We start from the raw sequence: 26,689 nt of genomic DNA, 5'->3' as shown, positions 1-26,689 counted from the left end.
ACGTGTGGACGGCAGACACCCGTTTCGTGCAGTGACCCACCTCTCTCTCTCTCTCTCTCTCTCTCTCTCTCTCTCTCTCTCTCTCTCGATATAAATAACTCACTTCCTCAGAACGGATTGTAATCAGAAGGCATCGAAATAACAACTGAGCCTCTCACTCCTCTGTCTCTCCCTCCTTCGAGCTCTACTTAGAACTCTCGTAGAGCTTTCGCCTTCTGCAGATTCCATCATCGAGAGTTCATAGTCGCTGTTGTCTTGATATGGCTCTTGCTAAAGAGATAATGGGCACTCCTCTGATCTCCGAGAGATCATCCTTCGCCTCTTCGTCGCCCGTCTCGTACTTCTCCGTCAAGAAGCGCCAAACCCCGTTCTTGATCAGTCCTTTTGACCGTAAGCCAGGATTCAGGTTTCCGGCGAGGAGATCGAGCGGCGGAGTTGTGGCGGCGATCAGCGAGGATCTCGTTAAAACGCTGCGTACCACCAACGACGGTGGGAGAGGTGACCGGAGCGAGGAGGAGGCGGTGAAGTTCAAGGTGAGAGCGGTCGTGACTGTGAGGAACAACAGGAAGGAAGATTTCAAGAAGGCTTTGGTCAAACATTTGGATTGTTTGGCTGATCGGATGGGGAGAAATGTCGTGTTGGAGCTCATTAACACCGAACTCGATCCAAGTAAGTCCCGTTTCTATGCTTAGATTTCAGTAAAATATAACCAAAATTTCCTTTCTGGGCATTCTTAAAATTCTGTATCCGGATATGGGTTCGTCCCAAAACTTCGCATTTCATCGTAAAGTCATGAAACCTGGAACGGGTAGCCGTCAAAACTCGGTCTTTTCACAGTTTTGAACTAGAACTAATCAACGGTCCAATTCAAAGAAAAAACGAAACTTTGTTCATGGGTATTCTTAGAACCGTATATCCTAATACGGGTTCGTCCCAAAATTTTGAATTTTAAACGTTTTTGCCTTCCGAGTCAAGTTAAAATCACGCAACTCGAAATGGGTGTCGTTAAAAACCTGACCTTTACAACAATTTTGAACCAGAACTAAACTCAAACGGTCAAATTTCACGTTCGTTTGTGCCAAACCAATTCACAGAAACGAATGAGGCGAAGAAGAGCAGAGAGGCAGTGTTGGAAGACTGGTCGAAGAAGTCGAGCACGAAGGCGGAGAGGGTCCACTACACGGCGGTTTTCACGGTGGATGCAGCCTTCGGCACGCCGGGAGCCATCACCGTCATGAACAAACACCAGAAAGAGTTCTTCCTCGAGAGCATCACCATCGAAGGCTTCGCTTGTGGCCCTGTTCACTTCCCCTGCAATTCCTGGGTCCAACCCCAAAAAATCCATCCGCAAAGGCGTATCTTCTTCTCTAATCAGGTAAATATTTTCATCCTATACCCATTAATTACAAAACGTCCAAGTCAAACGGCCTAAACCGGTTAAACCGGCCATATACTCTAATATTAGTTTGTTGTAATCATTTAATTTATCCCTTAATATCTCGATCTTGCCATACATGTCGTTTTCCTCCCGCCGACAACATTACAGTGTTTAATATTCAACACCCACGTTTTAATCAGTACATTTTAAATGTTCATATCATGTGCATCGTATATTAAAACCTTGGTGGGTCCATCCTCTACACACACTTCTACATCACACTCAAAAAAGATTATGATAATTAATAACAAAACACCAATCGTATTTAATCTTTTGATTATACTTACTTTACAGCCGTATCTTCCGAGAGAAACGCCAGCAAGCCTAAGAGCGTTGAGAGAGCAAGAACTCAAGAACTTAAGAGGAGATGGCAAAGGAGAAAGGAAATTGTCGGAAAGAATCTATGACTATGATGTCTACAATGATCTCGGAAATCCCGACAAAGGACTCGAATTTGTCCGCCCGACACTCGGCGGGGAAGTGCTTCCGTACCCTAGACGGTGCCGCACAGGCCGTCCTCCTACCGATACCGGTATAGTTTTATATTTACAAGTTTACATTTTAAGGAGGGACATTTTCTAGTCTAATTGATAATACATGTTTAACTGTTATGTTTGGACACTAAAACGACTTACTGGACAGATATGAAGGTGGAGAGTAGGGTGGAGAAGCCATTGCCGATGTATGTTCCGAGCGATGAACGGTTCGAAGAGACGAAAAAGGAAACGTTTGACGCCGGGAGATTGAAGGCGGTGCTCCACAACCTTATCCCGTCGCTAAAGGCGAGCATAATCGCCGAGGATTTCGCCAGTTTCTCCGAAATCGACAGCCTCTACAAAGAAGGCCTACTTGTCAAATTAGGGTTCGAAGACGATCTCTTGAAGAAGTTACCTTTGCCTAAGGTTGTGAACAAGCTTCAAGAATCAAGTCAGGGCCTTTTAAGATACGACACTCCCAAAATTGTATCAAGTAAGCCCTTTCTTTTTATTTTTGTCAAAATTTAAGATCTCTTAATCATATATATAGATCATTTAATTTACCTTAGTAGAATAAAATAGCGTTATTAAGAAGATATAATTCGTAAATCAGGAAACATGTTGCATGCATGATTCAAACATGGGCAAAAACCTTTAATCTTCTTTTCCATTACTATTTATTTTTATGTTTATACGTTGTTTTCCTATTTGAGGGACCATCTTGGGAGACGACATGAATAGTATATATACATATACATCTACAAAACACGAAGTGACTTGACTTGTGAACCCACTTGCCCAAATATACAGAAAATACAGTATTTTTCACATGTTTTTTTCCCTTTTTGGAGTGGACCGATTAATTTGATAGAAATGTTATGTTTTGTTACTAAATGATTTATATTTTAATAATTGTGCAGAGGACAAATTCGCGTGGCTTAGAGACGACGAGTTCGGTCGGCAGGCGATCGCGGGGATAAACCCGGTCAACATAGAACGAGTCGAGAGATTTCCACCGGTCAGCGAGCTGGACCCTCAAATCTACGGTCCACAACAATCCGCACTCACCCATGATCACATCATCGGCCATATTGACGGCATGTCCGTACAACAAGTACGTCGTCTCAACAGTATATAAATAGTTGATGTCTTTAAATAGAAAAAAAACATGCCTTTATGCAAGCGAATCTTTAAAGTTTTTTTTTAAAAAAAATCTAACATGTAATAGAATATTTTTATCGTACTTTTCAGGCCGTCGAGGAGAACAGACTGTACATGCTGGACTACCACGACATCTACTTACCATTTCTCGATCGAATCAACGCTCTAGATGGTCGAAAAGCCTACGCCACACGTACCATCTTCTTCTTGACCCGTGTTGGGACCTTGAAACCTATAGCCATAGAGCTAACCCTTCCCCCCTCCGGCTCGAGCCACCAGTCCAAGCGCGTGGTCCCCCCTGCCGTCGACGCTACAACCAACTGGACGTGGCAGCTAGCCAAGGCCCACGTATGCTCGAACGACGCAGGTGTACACCAGCTGGTTAACCACTTCTTGCGAACACATGCATGTTTGGAGCCGTTTATATTGGCTGCACATCGGCAGTTGAGTTCGATGCATCCGATATTTAAGTTATTGGATCCACACATGAGATATAATTTAGAGATCAATGCATTGGCTCGACAATCTTTGATCAGTGTCGATGGTGTGATCGAGTCTTGTTTCACTCCCGGACCGTATTGCATGGAGATCAGTGCTGCTGCATATAAGAACCGTTGGCGGTTTGACATGGAGGGCCTCCCGGCCGACCTTGTCCGAAGGTACATTAACGCATGCATACATATTATACATATATATATATATATATATATACGTTGAGTTGGTTTAGGGTTTGGTTGGTGGGTGTTAATGTTCAAGTGGGTCTAAATCTAAAAATCTATGTATACATATACGCATACATATATACATCTAAGAGTTTTTAGTTAGTTTAGAGTGAGATAGGAGAATGTTAGGTTTCATTTGGAATGGGTTTGGGTAAATATTGTTCAAGTGGGTCCAAAAGCCTATGATATGTTTTGTGAAAAACGTGAAAGGTATGGTTACGAGTCATTTTCTTGAGATGGGAATTCGAGTTTGGTCGAATTTGGCTTTATATTCTTCAATAACTTTTTAAAGAATTTGACATTTATATTGCTTTATATTTGGCCCATTGCCTTCAATTTATTTCACGTACGTAATGTTATTGTTATTATTTATTGAAATTTAATTTCTTTTTTCAGGGGAATAGCTGTTCCCGACCCGACACAACCGCATGGCCTCAAGCTCCTAATAGAGGACTACCCTTACGCCAACGACGGGCTCCTGATCTGGTCGGCTATCCAAAACTGGGTTCGAACCTACGTGGACCGTTACTACCCGGACCCAAGCGTAATCAGAACCGACCACGAGCTCCAATCCTGGTACGCCGAGTCAATCAACGTCGGACACGCCGATCTCGCCGCCGCAGAATGGTGGCCGGAGCTCTCCACCGCCGAAGACCTCGTCTCCGTCATAACCACCCTCATCTGGCTCGCCTCCGCCCAACACGCCGCCCTCAACTTCGGGCAGTACCCGTATGGAGGTTACGTCCCGAGTCGACCGCCATTGATGCGTCGACTCATCCCCGACGAGTCGGATCCCGAGTTTGCGAGTTTCATGTCGGATCCACACAAGTTCTTCCTGTCGGCGATGCCGAGTCTTCTCCAGGCGACGAAGTTCATGGCGGTGGTGGATACTCTCTCGACGCATTCGCCGGACGAGGAGTACATCGGCGAGAGGAAGCAGCCGTCGACTTGGACCGGCGACGGCGAGATGGTGGACGCGTTCTACGGGTTCGCGGCGGAGATCGGACGGTTAGAAACGGAGATCGAGAAGAGGAACAATGATCCTAACCGTCGAAATCGGTGCGGGGCCGGGGTTTTGCCGTACGAGTTGCTGGCACCGAGTTCGGAACCCGGTGTGACGTGTCGAGGCGTGCCGAATAGCGTCTCCATTTAAGGAAACAAATATAAACAAAATGTATTATACTTTACGTGCACTTTTGTAGTTTTGTGATTTAGAATGTGGAAATATAGAATGCTCTGTGTATAGGTTTTGTACATGGGATAGTGTAACTATTTTTTGAAGGAGTTAATAAAAAATTCCTAAGTATATTGGCATTGCATTGAATTTTTATACGGATAGTTTCTTATATCTATATTGGATCTTTAATATTCATAAAGGAAGAAAAAAAAAACAACCTGCGTGGAATGTGCCTTGTAAACTAACAGAAGTGATCAATGTAAAAGGGACCGTCCAAACCGGTTCGAGTCATTCCGTTTTTTATGAGTATAAAAAATTCTGATTAAATTCTATATTGTCCCAATTTGTGTATCGGTTCGCGAATCAAATAGAGAATATTAAAATATTAAAAAATAAAAATAAAAACGCTATGCAAACCTATTTTTTTGGGGCTCAAATATCTCAAACCGAGCTAATGGTTGCATACTCTGCTAAAAAAAAAAATTGGAGAATGGTTGAAAGGATCTTAAATTACCTCAATAGACGGCGCCACCCAACAAGAGAATTTGGATGAAACACAATGAACATACGGTGATTGTATCGCATACTGATCGAGTAGTGATAGCATCGTAAATCAACTACAGATTACTAAACTTTTGTTGGCGGCAATATTGTGACGCGTAAAATATAAACAAACGGTGGTAACAAGATCAAGCGTCAAAACAGAATATAGAAAAAAGAGCGAAGACCACGTACATGTAAACTAATATGGTTGAACCCAAAATTGGGTAGTTTAATCGGTGAGATGGGGATGCAAAACGTCTGTCCCACCTGAATTTGGATTCAAATTTAGAAAGGAAATTTATAATCCAAATCACATAGTTGACTCTCGATACTAAGATTTGTTTGAGATTTATTCTAAGATATCTAGTTATCAAAAGAAAAAAAACTAATATGGTTGACAGATCAAGAAGCAATTCACGTTTCACAAATTTGGTATTCCATTAAAATACCAAACACATTGAAATAGATTGTACTTGTTTATACTACGCGATATTGTTTCGACCGTGATTTAGAACAATGACGAATAGATTAAAATATTTTTTTTATAACGGATGACCCTAACTGCTATCATTCGGGTGCACTGGCTGGATAAATTTTCGGTCCGAAAACAACCTTTGTATATAGACCAAATTAGTCCAGAAATTACCTTCCTCCCCGCTTTAAAAGTTCGAACACTTGACCTGTGATGGTTATCTGTTAGAGGAGATGATACTAGCAATGCTGATGAAGACTTGATCGAAGATGAAGAAGAAGCTGTAGCAGACTAAGAATCTACAGTAGACGAAGTCCATACATGACGACAACAAGTGCAGACTACGACAACTCACATAATCAAGCAAACAGCAGATTATTTCAGCAACAACCAAGAAAGGAAAACACCAGATCCTTCCAGCAAGAAACCTGGAAAGGAAAACACGACAATTAGACCACTAAATCTTCTAGCACTTTTCTTCTAATAGTCAATTGTATATTCTGCAATATTTCCTCTTCTCTCTAGCCGTTAGATGTGTATATATATATATATATATATGTAATCAAAAGAATAAAGAAGACAAGAAGAACATAGCACTATTTCCTCTGTCTTTCTCAGAAATATCAATCCTTTTCCATCATCTAAATCTAGTTTTGTTCATGGTATCAGAGCCACACGGTCTGATATAACTCATTCTCTGTTTGTTTTTTTTTTCATTTGGCCATCCTTTCAAAACTGATTATCTCTTATCCCTCTCGGTTTCTCATGGATACCCAAGCCAAATTGATTCCTGTTGTTCTCAATGTAGACAACTATTTTTATTGGTCAAAGGCAGCAAAAGTTGTCCTAAGAAGCAAGGGATTATGGAAAAACATCACTGAAGAAGAGTGGACTCCACAAACTCCAGCTACTGGTACCGAAGCAGCTGCTGTTGTCAGCAATGTCGAAAGAAACAAATGGAATCAGGATGACCAGTTGGCACTTGCCATCCTCCACAGCTCTCTTGATCAGCATCTACTCAAATCCTTTATTGCACCGGAGAAAGCCAAAGATCTCTGGGATGCACTTTAGACGGTATATGGTAACATCACAAACCTTTGTCGTGTGTTTGAAATTAAAAAGAAGATGTTTCAGTTGCAGCAGAATGGTCAAGCCTTTAATGTCATTCATGGTGAGCTCAGTGCCTTGTGGACTGAGCTAGAAGAACTTCGCCCTCCTACAACAGATGTAAAATCATTCAAAGAACGTCTAGAGGAGGATAAGGTGTTTTCTATCCTTCTTACATTAGATGCCTCCTACAATGACCTGATCTATCACATACTTCGTCAAGACTCTCTTCCGAAATATGATGATGTTTGTATGATGATAAAACGAGAAGAAGGAGGTCGTAACCTTTTTGCAGGGCCGAGTGAAATTGCACATTATCGGAAACAGAATTTTCAACCCTCTTTTCAGAATCGTGACCGTCGCTCCCTGGTTTGCGAGCATTGCAGAAGGCCTGGCCATGTCAAGGAGAAGTGTTGGCTCCTTCATCCTCACCTCAAACCAGCGAAGTATAAGGATGTGTCTCATGCTCGTGGCTCCGCCCTTACTGCTGATTCTGTTCAACTCACTTCTGATGACATGATTGGAATCAAACAGATTCTCCTTGTCTTTTAGCTGGTAATGTTTCTTCTCCTCATTTATCTCGGTTGCCTACTCTCATCATTGATTTTGGAGCATCAAGTCATATGCTTAGTGATTATGTTTTGCTAAACAAAATTAAACAAATCTATGGACTAGTTTCAGTAGCTAACGGAACTAATGTTCCAATTCTTGGTCAAGGTAAGCTTAGATTATTCAATTCTGACTTTAATGCATTCCACATACCAGACTTTCATACAAACCTCTTGTCCATATCTCAATTGACGTCTGATTTGCCGCATTGTTCTGTTATTTTCAATACTAATGAGGTTTTGTTTCAGGATACTAAGACAGGTTCTATCCTTGGTCGGGGGATTAAACGCGACAACCTTTACATCCTTGACCCCGCCACCTTTATTCAAGAATCTGCATTTACTTCTTCCGTATGGCATGCTCGTTTAGGACATTGTCATCCCAAAGTGCTTAAATTATTAGTTCCCAAGTCTAGCTTTGATCATAAGTCGTGCGAGGCGTGTATACTCGGAAAACATTGTCATAGTGTATTTCCCGATTCACAAACTCAATACGACAATTGCTTTGACCTTGTTCATTCGGATGTTTGGACCTCACCGTGTTTTTCCCATGATAAATTTAAGTACTTTGTCACTTTCATTGATGAAAAATCAAAATATACCTGGATCTATTTTTTGTCTACAAAATCTGATGTGTTTGATACATTTAAACGGTTTCACTCGTATGTCTCTAACCAGTTTCATGCTACTATTAAAACTTTTAGAACAGATAACGGTGGTGAGTACACTAGTCACCGGTTTCGAGACTTTCTTTCACTCCATGGGATCATCCATCAACGGTCATGTCCTTCCACTCCTCAACAAAACGGAGTGGCCGAGCGTAAGAACCGCCATCTTCTCGAGGTTGCTCGCACGATTCTGTTTCACCGACATACGACTGACATAACCCAGCCTCAACCCCGCCGGAGTGAACGTCTTCGTCTTAAACGCGACCGTCTCCAGACCACTGCCCTCTGCTCTGTCAAATATCCTATCGAGCAATGCTACTCTTTATCCCACTTACCATTTTCTGATCAGTGTTTTCTTAGTACTCTTGATCAGGATACTGAACCATCTTGTTGCAGCAAAGCCAAAGAGCACAAGGTCTGGCGAGATGCTATGCAAGAAGAGATCCGTGCCTTGGAACGCAATGGCACTTGGGAAGTAACTACTCTCCTGACCCATAAGAATGCTGTTACAAGCAAGTGGGTCTTCAAGATTAAACGACGTAGTAATGGTGAAATCGAGCGCTACAAAGCTCGACTTATCGCCAAAGGCTATACTCAGACTTACGGTGAAGATTACACCGACACGTTCGCTCTCGTTGCCAACCTTAAAACAGTCCATGTTATACTCTCTCTGGCAACTAATCTTGATTGGCAACTATGGCAACTCGATGTCAAGAACGCCTTCCTCCAAGGCGATCTGGAGGAGGAAATCTACATGCTTCCGCCACCGGGCTTACGTGACAAGATCGGGAGTGATAAAGTTTGTCGACTACGCAAGGCCCTCTATGGCCTAAAGCAGTCTCCTCGGGCTTGGTATCACAAGCTCAGTGTTGCTCTATCCTCGATTGGCTTCCACCGCAGCGAGGCTGATCACTCACTTTTTGTCCGACACACGTCGACCGGTATCATTGTTGTTCTCATTTATGTTGATGATATCATACTCTCTGGCAATGATTCGTAGGGTATTTGCGATACTAAATCATTCTTCCAGCAAACCTTTGACATCACCGACCTTGGTGATTTAAAATATTTCTTGGGCATCAAGATTTTGCGAGTACCTAACGGCTTATTTTTATCTCAACGCAAGTATGTCCTTGACCTTCTGCGCGACACAAAGAAACTTGCATCTAAACCAGTCCGCACGCCTTTGGAAGTCAATCATAAAGATCAAAGTGCGGGGGAACCTTTCACGGATCTGGAGTAGTATCGACGCACGGTAGGTAAACTTATCTACTTGACTATAACACGTCCTGACATCTCCTTTGCTGTAAACCAGGTTTCTCAGTGGATGCACAGCCCCTCACTTCGTCACTGGGAAATGGTCGAAAGGATCCTACGGTATCTAAAGGGGACTCCGGACAAAGGCGTTTGGATGCAAAACAATCACGATACGAGCATTACGGGTTAGTGCGACGCGGATTGGGCCGGTGATAGACACGATCGCAAATCTACATCGGGTTATTGCACGTTCGTTGGCGGCAACCTCGTCACTTGGCGAAGCAAGAAGCAATCGGTTGTCGCTCGTTCCAGTGCCGAATCGGAGTACCGCGCTATGGCAAACACTACTTGCGAACTCCTGTGGCTACGTAGCCTTCTCGCAGATCTTGGCTTCTCCACGGACATGCCGATGCCTTTACACTGTGACAACCAAGCTGCAATCCATATTGCCGCAAACTCAGTATATCATGAAAGGACAAAGCATATCGAAGTGGATTGCCATTTCATTCGGGAGAAAATAATGATGGGGCTTATCACAACACTCTACACGCCAAGCTCCGATCAGCTCGCTGATATTTTCACTAAAGCCACAAGCACTTCTGTTCTTGATCATCTTCTGTCCAAGATTGGTCTTGTCGACAATCGACGACCAATCTTGCGGGGGAATGTTAGAGGAGATGATACTAGCAATGCTAATGAAGACTTGATCGAAGATGAAGAAGAAGCTATAGCAGACTAAGAACCTACAGTAGACGAAGTCCATACATGACGACAACAAGTGCAGACTACGACAACTCACATAATCAAGCAAACAACAGATTATTTCAGCAACAACCAAGAAAGGAAAACACCAGATCATTCCAGCAAGAAACCTGGAAAGGAAAACACGACAATTAGACCACAAAATCTTCTAGCACTTTCCTTCTAATAGTCAATTGTATATTCTGCAATATTTCCTCTTCTCTCTAGCCGTTAGATGTGTATATATATATATATATGTAATTAAAAGAATAAAGAAGACAAGAAGAACAGAGCATGATTTCATCTGTCTTTCTCAGAAATATCAATTCTTTTCTATCATCTAAATCTAGTTTTGTTCATTATCCACCTCAATTCAACCACTCGACCACTCCATGGCGAGTAGACTAAAGTTTATGTATGAAACCTTTTACGTATTTTTATTCATGGTTGATTATATAATATTTTGATACTAATTAACAATTTAAAGATTGGGTATTGGACTTAATTTAACATCATTATTCCTAAATTTATTTAGGTGGCATATGATATGGTCGGTGGAATGAAATGTGTACTTGCACGCAGACAAAGTGAGACACCACGTTTACCATCAGTATGAACAAATTCGTATGTCACGTCAATAAGTATGAGTTTTTTTAATTAAAAAAAAAAATTGGAGTTTAGATTTTTTTTGGATAAAATGTAGTAGTTAAGGATTTTGTTGACAAAAAAAATTAGTTTAGTATTAGTTTGTCAAATATTAAAAGTTTAGAGTTTTTGTTTTATTTTTTACGAAATAAATTTGAGTTTTTATATGAAACATTTAGCCTGAATATTTTTTAATAGATTATTCCAATTAAATTTAATTATATAAAATAATGAATTTGAAAATAATAGAATTGCTATAAATTTGAATTACTTGGTCAATTCAACCTAAACCCCTTTTTTTGGTAAAGCAATTAAAACCAATATCTTCCATTTTTATCATATTATTAATATTTTGAGAACAAGTTTTTTTTTCGGTTACATGCATGTATATACATATGTATTTGCCGGATAAGTCAAATTATTAATTACGTAATCCCAGCATCCACACTATATTATTTGAAAAAGCAAAGTAGGTTAAGAAAATCTGTGTTTTTTACCAAAGACAAGACCGAGAAAAAATGGAACGCGTGATTCATGAAGAACATGTAAATTAACATGCAGCCATAATTAATAAGCTGTGGACGGCATATAACCTTTTCGTTAAGTGACCCACGTCTCTCTCTCTCTCTCTCTCTCTCTCTCTCTCTCTCTCTCTCTCTCTGAATATAAATATCTCACTTACTCAGAACAAATTGTAATCAGAACGCATCGAAATAACAACTGAGCCTCTCACTTCTCTTTCTCTCCCCCTTCGAGCTCTACTTAGAACTCTGTAGAGCTTTCGCCTTCTGCAGATTCCATCATCGAGAGTTCTTAGTTGCTGTTGTCTTGGTATGGCTCTTGCTAAAGAGATAATGGGCATTCCTCTGATCTCCGAGAAATCATCCTTCGCCTCTTCGTCGCCGGTGTCGTACTTCTCCGTCAAGAGGAGCCAAATCCCGTTCCTGATCAGGCCTTTTGACCGTAAGCCAGTATTCAGATTTCCGGCGAAGAGATCGAGCGGCGGAGTTGTGGCGGCGATCAGCGAGGATCTCGTTAAAATGTTGCGTACCACCAACGGCGATGGGAAAGGTGGCCGGAGCGAGGAGGAGGCGGTGAAGTTCAAGGTGAGAGCGGTCGTGACTGTGAGGAACAACAAGAAGGAAGATTTCAAGGAGACTTTGGTCAAACATTTGGATTGTTTGGCTGATCGGATGGGGAGAAATGTCGTGTTGGAGCTCATTAGCACCGAACTCGATCCAAGTAAGTCCCGTTTCTATGTATCTATACTTCAATTTCAGTAAAATGTATCCGAAATTTCTTTTCTGGGCATTCTTAAAATTCTGTATCCGGATATGGGTTCGTCCCAAAACTTCACATTTCTTCGTAAAATCATGAACCTCGAAATGGGTAACCGTCAAAACTCGATCTTTTTCACAGTTTTGAACTAAAGCTAATCAACGGTCCAATTCAAAGAAAAAACGAAACTTTGTTCATGGGTATTCTTAGAGTCGTATATATCCTAATACGGGTTCGTCCCAAAATTTTGAATCTTAAACGTTTTTGCCTTCCGGGTCAAGTTAAAATCACGCAACTCGAAATGGGTATTGTTAAAAACCTGACCTTTACAACAATTTTTTTTTTGTTAAAAAGTAAATATTTACAACAATTTTGAACCAGAACTAAACTCAAACGGTCCAATTTCACGTTCGTTTGTGCCAAATCAATTCACAGAAACGAATGAGGCGAAGAAGAGCAGAGAGGCAGTGTTGGAGGACTGGTCGAAGAAGTCGAGGACGAAGGCGGAGAGGGTCCATTACACGGCGGTTTTCACGGTGGATGCAGCCTTCGGCACGCCGGGAGCCATCACCGTCATGAACAGACACCGGAAAGAGTTCTTCCTCGAGAGCATCACCGTCGAAGGCTTCGCATGTGGCCCTGTTCACTTCCCCTGCAATTCCTGGGTCCAATCCCAAAAAATCCATCCTCAAAAGCGTATCTTCTTCTCTAATCAGGTAAATTATTTTCATCAATGACAAAAGGTCCAAGTCAAACCGGCTTAAACCGGTTAAACTGGCCATATATACTCTAATACTAACTAAGGAATCGACCTGATATATATATATATATCAAATTTTTTGTAATCTTTAATTTATATCTTAATGTCTCGATCTTGCCATACATGTCGTTTTTCTTCCGTCCGACAACATAGCAGTGTTTAAAATTCGACATCCACGTTTTAATCAGTGCATTTAAATGTTCATATATATATATATATATATATATCATGTGCACGTATATTAAAACCTTGGTGGGTGGGTCCATTCTATCCACACTTCAACGTCACACTCAAAAAAGATTGTGATAATAACAACACCAATCGTGCAACTTATTTTAAAATTTTGTTTGGAATTTACAGCCGTATCTTCCAAGAGAAACCCCAGCAGGTTTAAGAGCGTTGAGGGAGAACGAACTCAGGAACTTAAGAGGAGATGGCAAAGGAGAGAGGAGATTATCGGATAGAATCTATGACTATGATGTCTACAACGATCTCGGAAATCCCGACAACGGACTCGAATTTGTCCGCCCGACACTCGGCGGCCAAGAGATTCCGTACCCTAGACGGTGCCGTACAGGCCGTCCCCCTACCGATAATGGTAAATTAAGATGATTATTGAAAATTATACGAAGTTTTTCATCTAGAGTTTACATTTTAAAGGGATATTTTCTAAACCAAGTGATAATATTTACATAACTAGTAAATAATTAAGTTTGGATAGTAAAACTAGAGGTGTCGAACAGGCCGGCACGGCTTGACCTACCTAAGTCTGCACTCGGACTGGGAGTTTCGGATTCGGGTTCAGACCAACCTGAATTTTGGGTCTTTAAAACCAAATCTGAAGTCCAATCTTATAGGACTTGGGTTTCGACTCGAGTCGGAGTCGGCCCGTTTAATATCTTCTTTTGTGCAATGATCAAATCTTTCTGTATTTATTTTTTAGAAAAAAAATAAATCGGGTTTTCAGGCCGATCTCAAACCCAATTTGAGCCTAGTACGAAATCCAGATATTTTTTGATGTCTACAAATTTAGGTTTGAAATCCGATATTTTTTCGGGTGGGTCGAGCCGTGCTTCGGACCAAAATTGAAACCTCAAAGTAAAACGTCTTGGACAGATAGGAAGGCGGAGAGTAGGGTGGAGAAGCCATTGCCGATGTATGTCCCGAGAGATGAACGGTTCGAGGAGGCGAAAAATGATACGTTCGAGGACAAGAGGTTTAAGGCGGTGCTCCACAACCTTATCCCGTCGCTAAAGGCGAGCTTAATCGCCCAAGATTTCGCCAGTTTCTCCGAAGTCGACAGCCTCTACAAAGAAGACACACCTCTCTTGAAAAATTTACCTTTGCCTGAGATTGTGGACAAGCTTCAAGAATCGAGTCTAAGATACGACTCTCCCATAATTCTATCAAGTAAAGCTCTTTTTATGTACATTTGATATCTTTAAATCAATTATGTAATTTATATTTTTATTTCATTTATAATTGTGCAGAGGACAAATTCGCGTGGCTTAGAGACGACGAGTTCGGTCGGCAGGCGGTCGCGGGGATAAACCCGGTCAGCATAGAACGAGTCAAGAGATTTCCACCGGTCAGCGAGCTTGACCCCGAAATCTACGGTCCACAACGGTCCGCACTCACCCATGATCACATCATTGGTCATATTGACGGCATGTCCGTACAACAAGTACGTCATCTCAATATTATACAAGAGAATCTTTAATTTTTTTTTTAAAATAACATACAATAAAATATTTTTATCTTATTTTACAGGCCGTCGAGGAGAACAGACTGTACATGTTGGACTACCACGACATCTACTTGCCATTTCTCGATCGAATCAACGCTCTTGACGGACGAAAAGCCTACGCCACACGTACCATCTTCTTCTTGACCAGTCTCGGGACCTTGAAACCTATAGCCATAGAGCTAACCCTTCCCCCCTCTGGCTCGAGCCACCGGTCCAAGCGCGTGGTCACCCCTGCCGTCGATGCTACAACCAACTGGACGTGGCAGCTAGCCAAGGCCCACGTATGCTCGAACGACGCAGGTGTACACCAGCTGGTTAACCACTTTTTGCGAACCCATGCATGTTTGGAGCCGTTTATATTGGCTGCACATCGGCAATTGAGTTCGATGCATCCGATATTCAAGTTGTTGGATCCACACATGAGGTACACTTTAGAGATCAATGCATTGGCTCGACAATCTTTGATCAATGCGGATGGAGTGATCGAGGCTGGCTTCACTCCCGGACAGTATTGCATGGAGATCAGTTCTTCTGCCTATAAGAATCTTTGGCGGTTCGACATGGAAGGTCTCCCTGCAGACCTCGTCCGAAGGTAGGTACTTACATATACATACATATCAACCACATCTGCAAATGTGTTGAGTAGGTTTAGGGTTTCATTCGATTTGGAATCGATTTGGGTATTAATGTTCAAATGGCCCTATAATAAAAATCTATATATGCATGCATGTATACATACATATAAAAATGTCGAGTTAGTTTTAGATTTTGGGTTTGGTTTCACTTGAAATGGGTTTGGTAATAATTTGACTTTATCTTCTCCAATAATTTCTTAAAGAACTTGATTTTTCTATTGTGTTATTTTTGGTCCAATTCCTTCAAATTATTTCACAGAGAATCTAACAGTTATTATTATTACTTAATGTTTTTTATTTTTCTTTCAGGGGAATAGCAGTTCCCGATCCGACACAACCGCATGGCCTCAAGCTCTTAATAGAAGACTACCCGTACGCCAACGACGGACTCCTGATCTGGTCAGCTATCCAAACGTGGGTTCGAACCTACGTGGACCGTTACTACCCAGACCGGAGATTAATCCGAACAGACCACGAGCTCCAGTCCTGGTACACCGAGTCAATCAACGTCGGACATGCCGATATCGCCGCCGCCGAGTGGTGGCCGGAGCTCTCCACCGCAGAAGACCTCGTCTCCGTCATAACCACCCTCATCTGGCTCGCTTCCGCCCAACACGCCGCCCTCAACTTCGCACAGTACCCCTATGGTGGGTATGTCCCGATCCGACCGCCATTGATGCGTCGGCTCATCCCCGACGAGTCAGACCCCGAGTTTGCGAGTTTCATGTCTGATCCACACAAGTACATCCTGTTGGCTATGCCGAGTGTTCGTCAGGCGACGCAATTCATGGCGGTGGTGGATACTCTGTCGACGCACTCACCGGACGAGGAGTACATTGGCGAGAGGAACCAACCGTCGATTTGGACGGGCGACAGGGAGATGGTGGACGCGTTTTACAAGTTTGCGGCGGAGATCGGACGGTTGGAAAAGGAGATCGAGAAGAGGAACAAAGATCCTAGCCGTCGAAATCGGTGTGGAGTAGGGGTTTTGCCGTACGAGTTACTCGCACCGAGTTCTGAACCCGGCGTGACGTGTCGAGGCGTGCCGAATAGTGTCACAACTTGAAATGTATTATTTGTCGGAGGAAATTTGCTCAAATCTCTTGATAAATATACCTTTTTTCCTCTACTTTACAAATTATAATTTTAATGGTAAATTCTCTAAAATACCCGCAATTTATTGTATATTATTAAGAACACCTCATTCTATTTTATAAAATTGTATATTCTCTCTTATTATTAAATTGATTACGTCATTGTAGAACATTAAATAATTTTTAATTTTTAATTTTTTTATCGAATCCGATGAAAAATCATTTTTCAATATTTAATAAAGTTAAGATTATTCTTTTGTAATAAGATTGTGACAGAATAACGTAATATTTAAAAATGATGTTTTATATTTGTTGAAGTATTTTATAATAAAATTGTATATTCGAATGTAATGTGTATTATGATGAATAATAATTATATTTGGATATCTATTTCATTATCTATGAATAACCCAATATTACAAATTTTTTACGGCTGGCTTTTGATCGAATCCAATGGTGCCGATCCAAAATAATATTTTTCGGTTTAATATATAAGTTAAACTTGACCCATAACTTATAAATCTTTAATCATGAACCAAAACAGTAGAACGAAGTCTTATAGAGATTGGTGTTTAGAAAAAACTATCATTATGATCCAAAATATATGATAACATGATTTTTCTCTCATTTTATTTGATAAGATGTCTAATGTTTTATCACCGGTTTTACATTAGTTATAGATGTTAGTGCAATTATTTGCACATTTTATTTTGGTTGTTAAAAGGTTGTACTTGACTATCTTTCTCAAGTGAATAGAACTGATTGGTTTTCTTTGCTATTTGAATATATATATATATATATATATATGCATAAATGAGAATTAAAGAAGTAGAAAATACGGATTCAGAATCATCTTAGACGGAAAGAATACATTTGGAATTGCTCCAAGAAAAAGTGTGAAGTTTAGCACAAACAAATTTTACAAGTTACATGCATATCCAAATCTTGTTTTCTCTATGAGACTGGAAATTTGTTTTAATATCATATAATATCTACGCATAAACATCAAGATTATACAAAATCGATATCAAAGTTGAGAATTATGAGCAAATCTGTAAAGTTCACTCGAATAAGAGAATTGACATGATTTGTGTTGCATTCGATACGGTCGTTTCCAATGCGTGTTTGAGAAGTACCACAATCGATCAATATTCTTGACGGTAGTCGGTATGGCTAGGTTATTGATTATTTAAGTATATTTCTATATTTAGATCCGCATGATCAATATGTTTGCCATAATTTTTTATATAATCTTTTTGTCTGTCTAAGGCATTTGAATCTTTTCCGACGTGTGGATACGCGTAGAGGGCGAGATATTCTTCTTACCTACTCAGTGATCAGCGATCTAGCCTTGTGAATAGGCCTCGGATCGAAAAGGTTAGCGTTTCTTCCATAGATCTACAATTGTACATGCACGGATTTAGGGTTTGTTTAGAAAAATTATTGTTTTTCACCTTCTACTGCATGAACCTTAGAACCGGATCTATAGGATTGCGAATTGCTACTGAGATCCCAGGAATCCCAACATATATATTTATTCACACTAATAAATTAATAGAGATTAATTAATGTTGTTTATCATATGTCACTTTTAGATCGAGAAAATGACTAAATTTGAAGGAGATCAGTTTTATACCCTTGTTCAATCATGCTTCTCAAAAAGTCTGAGAAATCGTGTCTTCAACCCTAGGAGACAGACCTCACTTATATATACCCGAAAAACTATAATTAGAATGAGAAGAGGAGTTTCCGATTTTGGACCGATCGGTCCAACTTTCGGACGGATCGGTCTGTCACATTTCTGGATCAAGGTAACATTTGGCTCGCCAGGTTGGACCTTCGGTCTGGCCATGTCTGGACCGATCGGTCCACCCATTGGACCGATCGGTCTGGCCTCCGTGCCCCCGAGATCTTATCGTCTTTTCTCGCGTACGTGTCCTTCTCTGTCCCTGTGTGTGACCTTGTAGATTCATCTGATATAGTAGTATAGCCCAAAATCTTTATCTCGGTTATACAAGTCATAGACGGTTTCTAATAAAACACTATGACTATTTATATCGGATAGAGCTAGCTCGTGATGGAACGAAGTCAGTGACGGTTTAGGTGATGATCCTTTTGTAATACGATATCCTATGTAGAACATAGGGCATGAAATAACCTACCTTATCTGATTCAACTGCTTTCTCGTTCACTGAGTTCAACTGTAAGATATACATGACGTTCATCTATGTTGCGCTCACACACTTCCACAGTTTCACTCACTCGAGGGGTCCAACGATATCTCTCTCGCGACGAGAGGTACAAATCTCATATCGACTATCCACTATACTGCACATGATTCATGTTATACCCAAAAGTCGTCTTTATAGTTTTCCGATATCATAGACATTTCAGGTCTAAGGATCCAATCAATGAATCATCACAGGAGATTCAAGACATGATTTATATCTATATGACATCTCATTCGGGTCATCTAATAATATTCCATTCGAAATGAATACCTATGATTGTGATCCGTATCCAATACACATGATCATATCCATGATCATCCATCATACGTCATGCTAGTCTTACTATACTATCATTCCCACAATGATACGCGACTAAGGAATTTAATATCGTTCATAACGAACCATGAATTTTATTATTTATATATCAAGTATGCGAAATAGGTAACGAAACACTCATGTATTAGATCAAACATGAAATATCAATATAATAAAATATCAGTACTTATATCGTAAAACATTATAGAGCACTTAAACCAATCCACCTTATTCAAGGGATTCAAAGATATCTCTCTAATGAGAATAACACATCTCTTCTTGATCATCTACTATTATCACATGATTATAATGTACCCAATAAAAATCTTTATATATGTTTACACATAATGTTTGACCGTGTAGAAGACAACATTATTCATCATATATGATAATAATGATCTCAGATCGAAAGATCATATATCAAACAACCATATAAAATCTAATTATGATTCATATCTATGTATGTTATGTATATATATGGGTATATATATATATATTTGATGAAATTTATTTTATATTAATCAAAAAATGGATCGTACATAGTACATGATCTAAATCTTAGTTCCACATTTGGAGCTTTCGCTAGCTATATACCTAATCCGGAGAAAAGCTTTACAGCAAAGTCTACAATTGAATTAGAATAATTCTTCAATCAAAAACTTATTTCGAAATTGTTAAAAGAGTATCATTTATGGATATATATATATGTATGTTACTATGTATATATACATGTGCTCCACCCAGGTTCGAACACTAACTTTGACAAATCACATATTATCAAAAAAAAAATGTATATATACATGTGTATATATATAGATATATGTTTTTATTGACATATTTATTTTTATTTTTATATATTTATTTTAATTTTTAATCATTTATTTATTTGAGTCTGTTAGATGGTAGATATGATAGCCGGAGTGAACTGTAGATTTGTTATGCATACACAGTCAAATCACTCAACGCACAGGAGTTTTTGTCTTTTAAATATGTTTTTTTGACGAAAATATAGTTTAAGTATTAATTTGTTAAATTTGAAAATTTTTATTTCTTTTTTCCAAAAATTTAATATATAAGACTCGTAAGTATTCGAGAGTAATAACCTCAAATTTATTTGACGTATGAATTCTTTTCATCTATTTATTTTGATTTTGAATTAAATACGATAAAATTAAACCTTAATAATAATTTTGTAATTTTCGCAAGTAACAAACAATATATTATCATCTTTTTATATATACACAGATATCCAACAAAATCCGAATCCAAATATAAGTAGATCGGGTATCTAGCTTTCCAAATCCTAAACTTGAACCGAATAAAAGGTAATTCTCTGGAGGACAATTGAGATGAAGCATACATTCTTATATTTACTAGAAAAGGAAAAAGAATCACACATATAAACCTACAAAATATTCCAAAAACCCAGAAATAAAAAATAAATAAACAGAAGACTAACAGGGAAACATAATTTAAGATTATTTGAATAAATAAAATCAAGCCAAAACTTTGGTCTCTCCTCCTCTTGTATGCTAGCAGTTTACTCTACTTCATGTAATAAAAAGAACAAGAAAACACCTGAGACCTTTGACAAAATCCCAAACAAACAAAAAGAACAAAAAAAAGCACTGCTTGGTGAAGGAAGAAGACACTGATGAAATCAAAATTGGAGAAGTGAAGAGACTACGGACATGAACCTCATGAGAAACCCATAAAGGAAAAAAAAAAAACAACAAACTGCTTGGAATGTGACTTGGAAACTAGCAGAAGTGATGAATGTCGTAAAGAAGTTGTTTTTCGTCATATACAGCTGCAAGATTCCACAGAGAGATTTCACAAATTAGCTAAAATTTTCGTATACGAATCTGGCATTGAGACAAGACAACCATCGATGGATGATTTAGTTAGAAGGGTAGCAGATTGAGAAACGTTACCTTGGTGCCTTTGGAAGTGGACAATAACACAAAACGGTATTTACATCCGCAAAACCTGCACAGTGTAGGGAGAGATGAACACTGGTTTCTTTCTTTTTCTTCCCCGCCCCAAAGAACAAGAAAATCGGAAAGACCATTTCTTGAATACCTTAGTTCATGGTGAAAATGAGTTACAGCCCATGTTCTACTCTCTTATTGTGCATCTTATCTGTGTATCTCAAAAGCTATCTTAAAACGACACTACCGTTTTGTTGAAGGCGTAGGCTTTCGATAAGGGACTGGTAGAACGACTTCAGGGTCCGAACATCACTGCCCTGAAAAAAAAAAAGCCCAACAAGAAACAGGAACCCATGAAAGTTTTGAGAATGGAAAACTCTTGTAATGCGTTAACAAAGTACAAGATATGATTAATCTAATGTTGGTTTTAGAAGAGTAATCTTTTATGCTACCTGCAACTTTTGGCAATACTGCTCTGCCAACTCCCGTGGACAGTGTGCTGATGGAAGAGTTTTTGCCAAAAGATGCATCAGAAATGCATTACCAAATTTCTCATACATCACCTTCTGAGCTATGACGATTTCTCCAAGCAGAATGTGCTGTTAAAACGGACCCAGTGAGTCTTAGAAACTGACACTTCACAAAAGCATGGATATGCACAGCATAATATGTATCGATAGAAACATGAAAGCTTAATGCATAAGAATCTTGATTCTGAAAACACAATGAGATGCGATGACAAATAGCGAAAAAGATCAAGAGAAAAGAGAGGATAATGGTTATACTCACAGTATTTGCATCACTAAACTCAAAAGATTTATCTAGCACACTATACAAACAGCAGTTTGTAGCAAAATTTTCGATCATGAAATTCTGAAATCCGGGAACCTGAAAGCAAAAGATTATCAATTATAAAAGATGGTCCTCGGCAAATGAAAGGGCATTGATCAAATTTAGTGAGAATGCAAAAACCTTCTCCTCGCTGTAAGGCTTCGGGCACCAGTCTTTAATTAGCCTTGTAAATATTTGCACACATGCCTATTTCAACAGCAAAGATTAAAGAACAGGTGGGTAAGTAGGACAAACAATAGCCTAATTCCAAAAACAGAAATGGAAAGGCCGGCATTACACAAACCTTTCTTACGAGTATATCCTTGTGACTACAAGAACTGTACAAAAGGAGCTGCATCATCGGATCCAGGAATCCCCTACTCTTGGGTGTTAGGAAAACAGAGGAGAGATCATGTGTGGCTATCACATGAAGAAATGTGTACAGTGTCCTTTGAAGTTCCATCAATTCTCGAATTTCCTATACAGACAGTTTTTATGAGCCATCACGCTGACAGCTTTCAGGGTGCAAAAAAAAAACCAACTAGGCACACAAGCCGGTGACAAACTAGAACGGATTAAGATTTAAAAAAAAAACAAGCAAAATACCTCGGTAATGGTCCCAGGACCCGAGGGAAACCCATCTCTTGGAATAACATTAAATATCCTACCAGCAATGGCAGGGTATACTTCTTCAAGGATATCACGGAGTGAGGTGTTGAATTTGCAGATAAGCTGATTAAGTAATAGTAGGAAACCAACCATTTCCTTTGGCTGCAGCATCATACAATCACAAATAAGATTAGATTTCCAAAAGCAAGTTATCAACTTCATGTGTCCACTCAACTCTCAGACGAGTTCATTTCCCAAAATGAAGTATCCTGAGCATTGCAATTAGATAATGAAACATCCAAGAAGACAAACAAAACGCAGGAGTTACAATTGGTTTGTGTTGTAACAGAATCGAATTCTGTCCTAGAACACTTATCGAAAGAGGATGATTTTTCAAACTTGTTCTGTACCTCACTTTCAGCAAGTAGCTGTTCCAAAGCCTTGGGAAGGTAAGGGAACACAGATGCTCCAAGGGTGTCCACCATACGGTGTATGAAAGATGTGACCTACGGAGAATTGAAACAATTGAATAAGGAAAGTCTAAAGCAATATCACTTTTTTATTAAAAAAAGAACCCATAAAGATCTGAATACACCTAATCATTAGCATATAAATAAACTCATACCTTACTTCGCAGAGGCTCGACTTTTGGAAACTCAATCAAAATCCTTAGGAGCACATCTAATGTCTACATAGAAAAATGTCATCAGAAAAGACATTAGAAACAATAATTCTTCTCACTTGGGAAGTGACTCATATCGTCAGCCATTCTAGTGTAAAACAAAAAGCAGTTCCTACAACGAAGTTGCAATAAAAACAATCGTAAAAGAAAATTGCAGAGGAGAGGGTCAGCGATCTAAAAGAGCAAAAAAAAAAAGAAAAAAAATGAAATAGGAGGAGGCCTCATACGAACCTGCTTGAACATGAGACCGACTGTAGGACGACTTGCAGTCACAAGACGCTCGCTGAATCCCTGATTTTCAGAAACACAACAAGGACATGACAAAAGGGTCAGAAATTAGTACATAGTAGCAATATCTTAAAGATGGATAGATGTGTTTCTGGAAACTGTGAGACTGGAAAATGATCAAATTGACAAACTAAGGAATTTTCAGCTGAGACAATTAGAAATGAATCAACTTCTGTTCGAAGTGCATTTGATATAGGAAAAGAAATGAGAGGAAACCTTGCTGAGAGCATTTATTGCCATTATCGCAAACTGGATATTAGCTATTTTCACAGGGAATTCTTCGGGACTCGCCATTTTTGCCTGCACGAGTGCTGCCTCAATCTGGTGCAAGCATATGGGAAGGGCATAAATAAATTGGGGACTAAATACTCCGCGAGACTGCCACGCAAAAAAGTAGAGACTAGAAAAGAAAACCTGCTGACAAAGAGGGGTGAGCAGAGAAGAGAGATAATCTGACTGCTTTTCAGCTGGAACATCCTCCAATCCGATGAGTAACCCAATCGCCTGCACGAAGTTACATTGAGAAATGGAGAATAATTTTAGTTTAGAGTCCCCGAACATAATTTTCCCAACTCAGGTACATGTAATGAATTTAACTCCACGAAAATCAGCATTCATAACCTCAAAAATGTGACTGCCATCTTCAGTTCCTGAAAGTTCTCTTGATGAGAAATTCATGCTTGTCAACTGGGCAACTGTATCTTGGAGACTCTGATTATTATCAAAGATTTGTCATTTTTAGACCAAGAAATGATAACGATGCAACAAAAGGATCTGATGTATGAAATTGGTAAAGATAAAACGAATTGTGAACTGGAAGGAAGCGGTTCCTTGCCTGCAGTATCGTGTCAATGAATGGGACAAGTTTTGATTTCAACAGTTTCACGGCTCTCATGAACAAATAACAAGCTCTACGGCTCACATGGACGTTCTGATGGTGCAAACCTCTTTCATCTAGGAAAGCACCAAGAACCATGGGGATGTACTGGGTATTTTCTTGAATAAACTTCATGTACCTTGTTATGTTTTCCAAGTACACAAGCGCAACTAGCCTATGAGAATGACCTGGAAACCGTGTAGACAAGAGCATCGGAATTAATTCACGTAAACATCCAGAACCAGTTTTCAGTGACTCATCGGTCATAGATTCTCCAAATGAATAAAGAAGTGAAAGGGCAGCTTCCACTTCTTCGACATTTCTCTCGGAAGAAGATTTAACAGCACTTGCTAGTGCATTTCGGATAAAATGCTGACTGATTTCAGGAGCAACACGTCCCACAGTACGCAATAAGACAAACAAATCTTTTCTAAACTCAGACATTCTATCTTCTTCTTCCAATCCGATTTTGTCCAGTGCATCAAGGTTATTCCGATACATAGAGTCATAACAGATTTGGGTTCTAATCACTTCAAGAATCTGATTGAGGTGGAGCAGTTGCTTCTCCTTTAAAGCAGGAAGGCCTTTGAGAGTGGAAACATAACCCAGGAGAAACTGAACAATGCTAAAGGTAGCATCCACTTCACAGTTCTGCATTACGTAAAAAACTGATGGCAGGACTTCATTCAGCAATTCCATGGAAATTGCCTTAGTGTCCTCTGAGTTCAACCTTTTGTGGCATTCTAGAACCTCAACAGCATATCCAGTAAGCAGAGCAGAAACTTTAGATACCAACTCTGAATCAACATCCTCAGACACTAACCCAAAAACACGGCTTATTTGAAGAGTCTGTAAAAGGGGAAGTTTTGACTGATAATCCATTCGCTTAGAAACCATGGCCAATACACACCCAGCTGCTGCACCACGGAGCTGATCAGACAAACCATCCGACAAAATTAAGTCAAACAGTAACGGGATAAATGCATCATTTGCAATCAATCCAATATCAATCCAACAGACAAATCTTCTCATGCAATCTAACACCGTAGCAGAGAGATCGGGATCTGAATTCCTGTACAACGAGACAATGTCATACCATGCTCTAGCAAACTGAGGTATACATTGCTGCCTCATTGCGTCCTTGACACGAGTAGCCACAGACATATCTTCAGATGTCCGAGGATAATCCAAGCTAATCAACTCATCATCCAAAGCATTCAAAACACGACAAAACATGTCGATCACAACTGCCCCCTTGCTCAAATGAGGCAGAAAATCAACGAACACGGACGACCAAATCAAAGGGTACTCGAAATATATCAAAGTAACCAAAACCTGAGCGAGCTTGTTTTTGACAAATGCCGGTCCTTCCACAACTCTAACAGCACTCTCATTATCAACCAGCTCCAAGCACGCCATTGAAAACACGGATTTCCTCACGTAACTCTTCTCGTCGGAGCTCATGGATCCGTACTTGACTCTTATAACATCCTGCAGAGTCTGCAAGCACCAGAACTGAACTTGAACAAGCTTAGAGAACCAAAGCTTCTCAATGCATATACTGCATATAGACGGAGTCTCCTTGATTTGCTGACAATAAGTAACCGCATGGGACTTTAACGCCGAATCAACAACACCCGATTCATCGAAACTAATCAGTATCGCCTTTTCAAGGTCATCCATTGTTAACCCCAAACCCCCCAAAAACCCTAAAACCGGGTACTTAATTCTTGTCAATTTATCGCGAAAAAAGCTCAGTAAAGCTCCGAGCCAGTAATCGTATCCGAATCCGAAGCTCGATCTCCTTCAAAGGGTCCCTCCCAGATCGGATCCCAAGGCCAAAATACGCGAGAAGGGGGGATTCTCAGAGGAATTTGGAGGCTGATTCAATGACAAGGGCTTACCAAAAATATGGATCGTCACAACAAAACGAAACTAGGGCTCGTGATTTTCGGCTCTGTCGAGGAGGAGGAGGCTAGAAACCCTAGGCCGAGTTTCTCCCAATTCTAGATTAAAGTTTTTTATTTTCCAATTTCGTTGTCTGTGAAATTTATAGTAAATTCTCCTCGGGAAAATCTACATACGACTCCGGAAGAAGACGAACGTTACGGCTTTAATGATACGGAGTCGTAATTTTAATCTATTTTAATTTTAATGCGTGCAATTACGAATTTAACTATTAAAGACTTTATTTAAGACTCAAGCTATTAGGCCTAATGGGCCTTAAATATTTGGGCCACCTAGACCTATGATTCACTGAACGGTCCAAAATTCATATAAATGATGTAATATTAGGGAGTTTATCATTTAAAAATATAAAATATTCAACTGTATTCCACTGAATGTTTTGATTCACAGTAAATTATTACCAAACTTCCATATAAAAACCGAACTTT

General features: G+C 39.7%; 3 protein-coding genes across 3 annotated transcripts; 2 read left to right on the top strand and 1 right to left on the bottom strand.

Moving 5' to 3' along the window:
- The first annotated feature begins 137 nt into the window (after positions 1 to 137).
- Positions 138 to 5,116, top strand: LOC104808057 (lipoxygenase 3, chloroplastic-like). The gene is made up of 7 exons (XM_010533572.1): positions 138 to 669; positions 1,095 to 1,375; positions 1,733 to 1,970; positions 2,081 to 2,407; positions 2,835 to 3,028; positions 3,166 to 3,734; positions 4,194 to 5,116. The coding sequence occupies exons 1-7, from the start codon at positions 261 to 263 to the stop codon at positions 4,948 to 4,950; spliced, it is 2,775 nt and encodes a 924-aa protein (XP_010531874.1). The 5' UTR covers positions 138 to 260; the 3' UTR covers positions 4,951 to 5,116.
- Positions 5,117 to 11,735: 6,619 nt separating this feature from the next.
- Positions 11,736 to 16,627, top strand: LOC104808056 (lipoxygenase 3, chloroplastic-like). Its single transcript, XM_010533571.1, has 7 exons — positions 11,736 to 12,257; positions 12,729 to 13,009; positions 13,414 to 13,651; positions 14,170 to 14,463; positions 14,544 to 14,737; positions 14,824 to 15,392; positions 15,745 to 16,627. The coding sequence occupies exons 1-7, from the start codon at positions 11,849 to 11,851 to the stop codon at positions 16,499 to 16,501; spliced, it is 2,742 nt and encodes a 913-aa protein (XP_010531873.1). The 5' UTR covers positions 11,736 to 11,848; the 3' UTR covers positions 16,502 to 16,627.
- A 3,903-nt stretch (positions 16,628 to 20,530) lies between these two features.
- Positions 20,531 to 26,322, bottom strand: LOC104808055 (exportin-T). Its single transcript, XM_010533570.1, has 15 exons — positions 24,252 to 26,322; positions 24,038 to 24,127; positions 23,831 to 23,920; positions 23,633 to 23,737; positions 23,360 to 23,419; positions 23,072 to 23,134; positions 22,857 to 22,952; positions 22,444 to 22,608; positions 22,142 to 22,315; positions 21,979 to 22,044; positions 21,796 to 21,894; positions 21,459 to 21,605; positions 21,158 to 21,323; positions 21,010 to 21,064; positions 20,531 to 20,885 (listed from the first exon to the last, which is right to left on the bottom strand). The coding sequence occupies exons 1-13, from the start codon at positions 25,974 to 25,976 to the stop codon at positions 21,234 to 21,236; spliced, it is 2,970 nt and encodes a 989-aa protein (XP_010531872.1). The 5' UTR covers positions 25,977 to 26,322; the 3' UTR covers positions 20,531 to 20,885; positions 21,010 to 21,064; positions 21,158 to 21,233.
- Positions 26,323 to 26,689: the final 367 nt, after the last annotated feature.

This window comes from Tarenaya hassleriana, unplaced genomic scaffold, assembly GCF_000463585.1.
Source record: "Tarenaya hassleriana unplaced genomic scaffold, ASM46358v1 Cleome14, whole genome shotgun sequence".
NCBI lineage: Eukaryota > Viridiplantae > Streptophyta > Magnoliopsida > Brassicales > Cleomaceae > Tarenaya > Tarenaya hassleriana.
The sequence above is the reverse complement of the archived record's forward strand: the minus strand, read 5'-3'. Positions and strand labels throughout refer to the sequence as shown.

Bases quoted from the DNA above. Each gene is read 5' to 3' on its own strand.
- LOC104808057 (XM_010533572.1), top strand. From the start codon at position 261: ATGGCTCTTGCTAAAGAGATAATGGGCACTCCTCTGATCTCCGAGAGA. The intron at 670-1,094 runs GTAAGTCCCGTT...ACCAATTCACAG, and splicing joins TAACACCGAACTCGATCCAA to AAACGAATGAGGCGAAGAAG. The intron at 1,376-1,732 runs GTAAATATTTTC...CTTACTTTACAG, and splicing joins GTATCTTCTTCTCTAATCAG to CCGTATCTTCCGAGAGAAAC.
- LOC104808056 (XM_010533571.1), top strand. From the start codon at position 11,849: ATGGCTCTTGCTAAAGAGATAATGGGCATTCCTCTGATCTCCGAGAAA. The intron at 14,464-14,543 runs GTAAAGCTCTTT...ATAATTGTGCAG, and splicing joins CTCTCCCATAATTCTATCAA to AGGACAAATTCGCGTGGCTT. The intron at 14,738-14,823 runs GTACGTCATCTC...CTTATTTTACAG, and splicing joins ACGGCATGTCCGTACAACAA to GCCGTCGAGGAGAACAGACT.
- LOC104808055 (XM_010533570.1), bottom strand. From the start codon at position 25,976: ATGGATGACCTTGAAAAGGCGATACTGATTAGTTTCGATGAATCGGGT. The intron at 23,135-23,359 runs GTTCGTATGAGG...TTTTCTATGTAG, and splicing joins TCGGTCTCATGTTCAAGCAG to ACATTAGATGTGCTCCTAAG. The intron at 22,609-22,856 runs GTACAGAACAAG...ATGATGCTGCAG, and splicing joins AGCTACTTGCTGAAAGTGAG to CCAAAGGAAATGGTTGGTTT.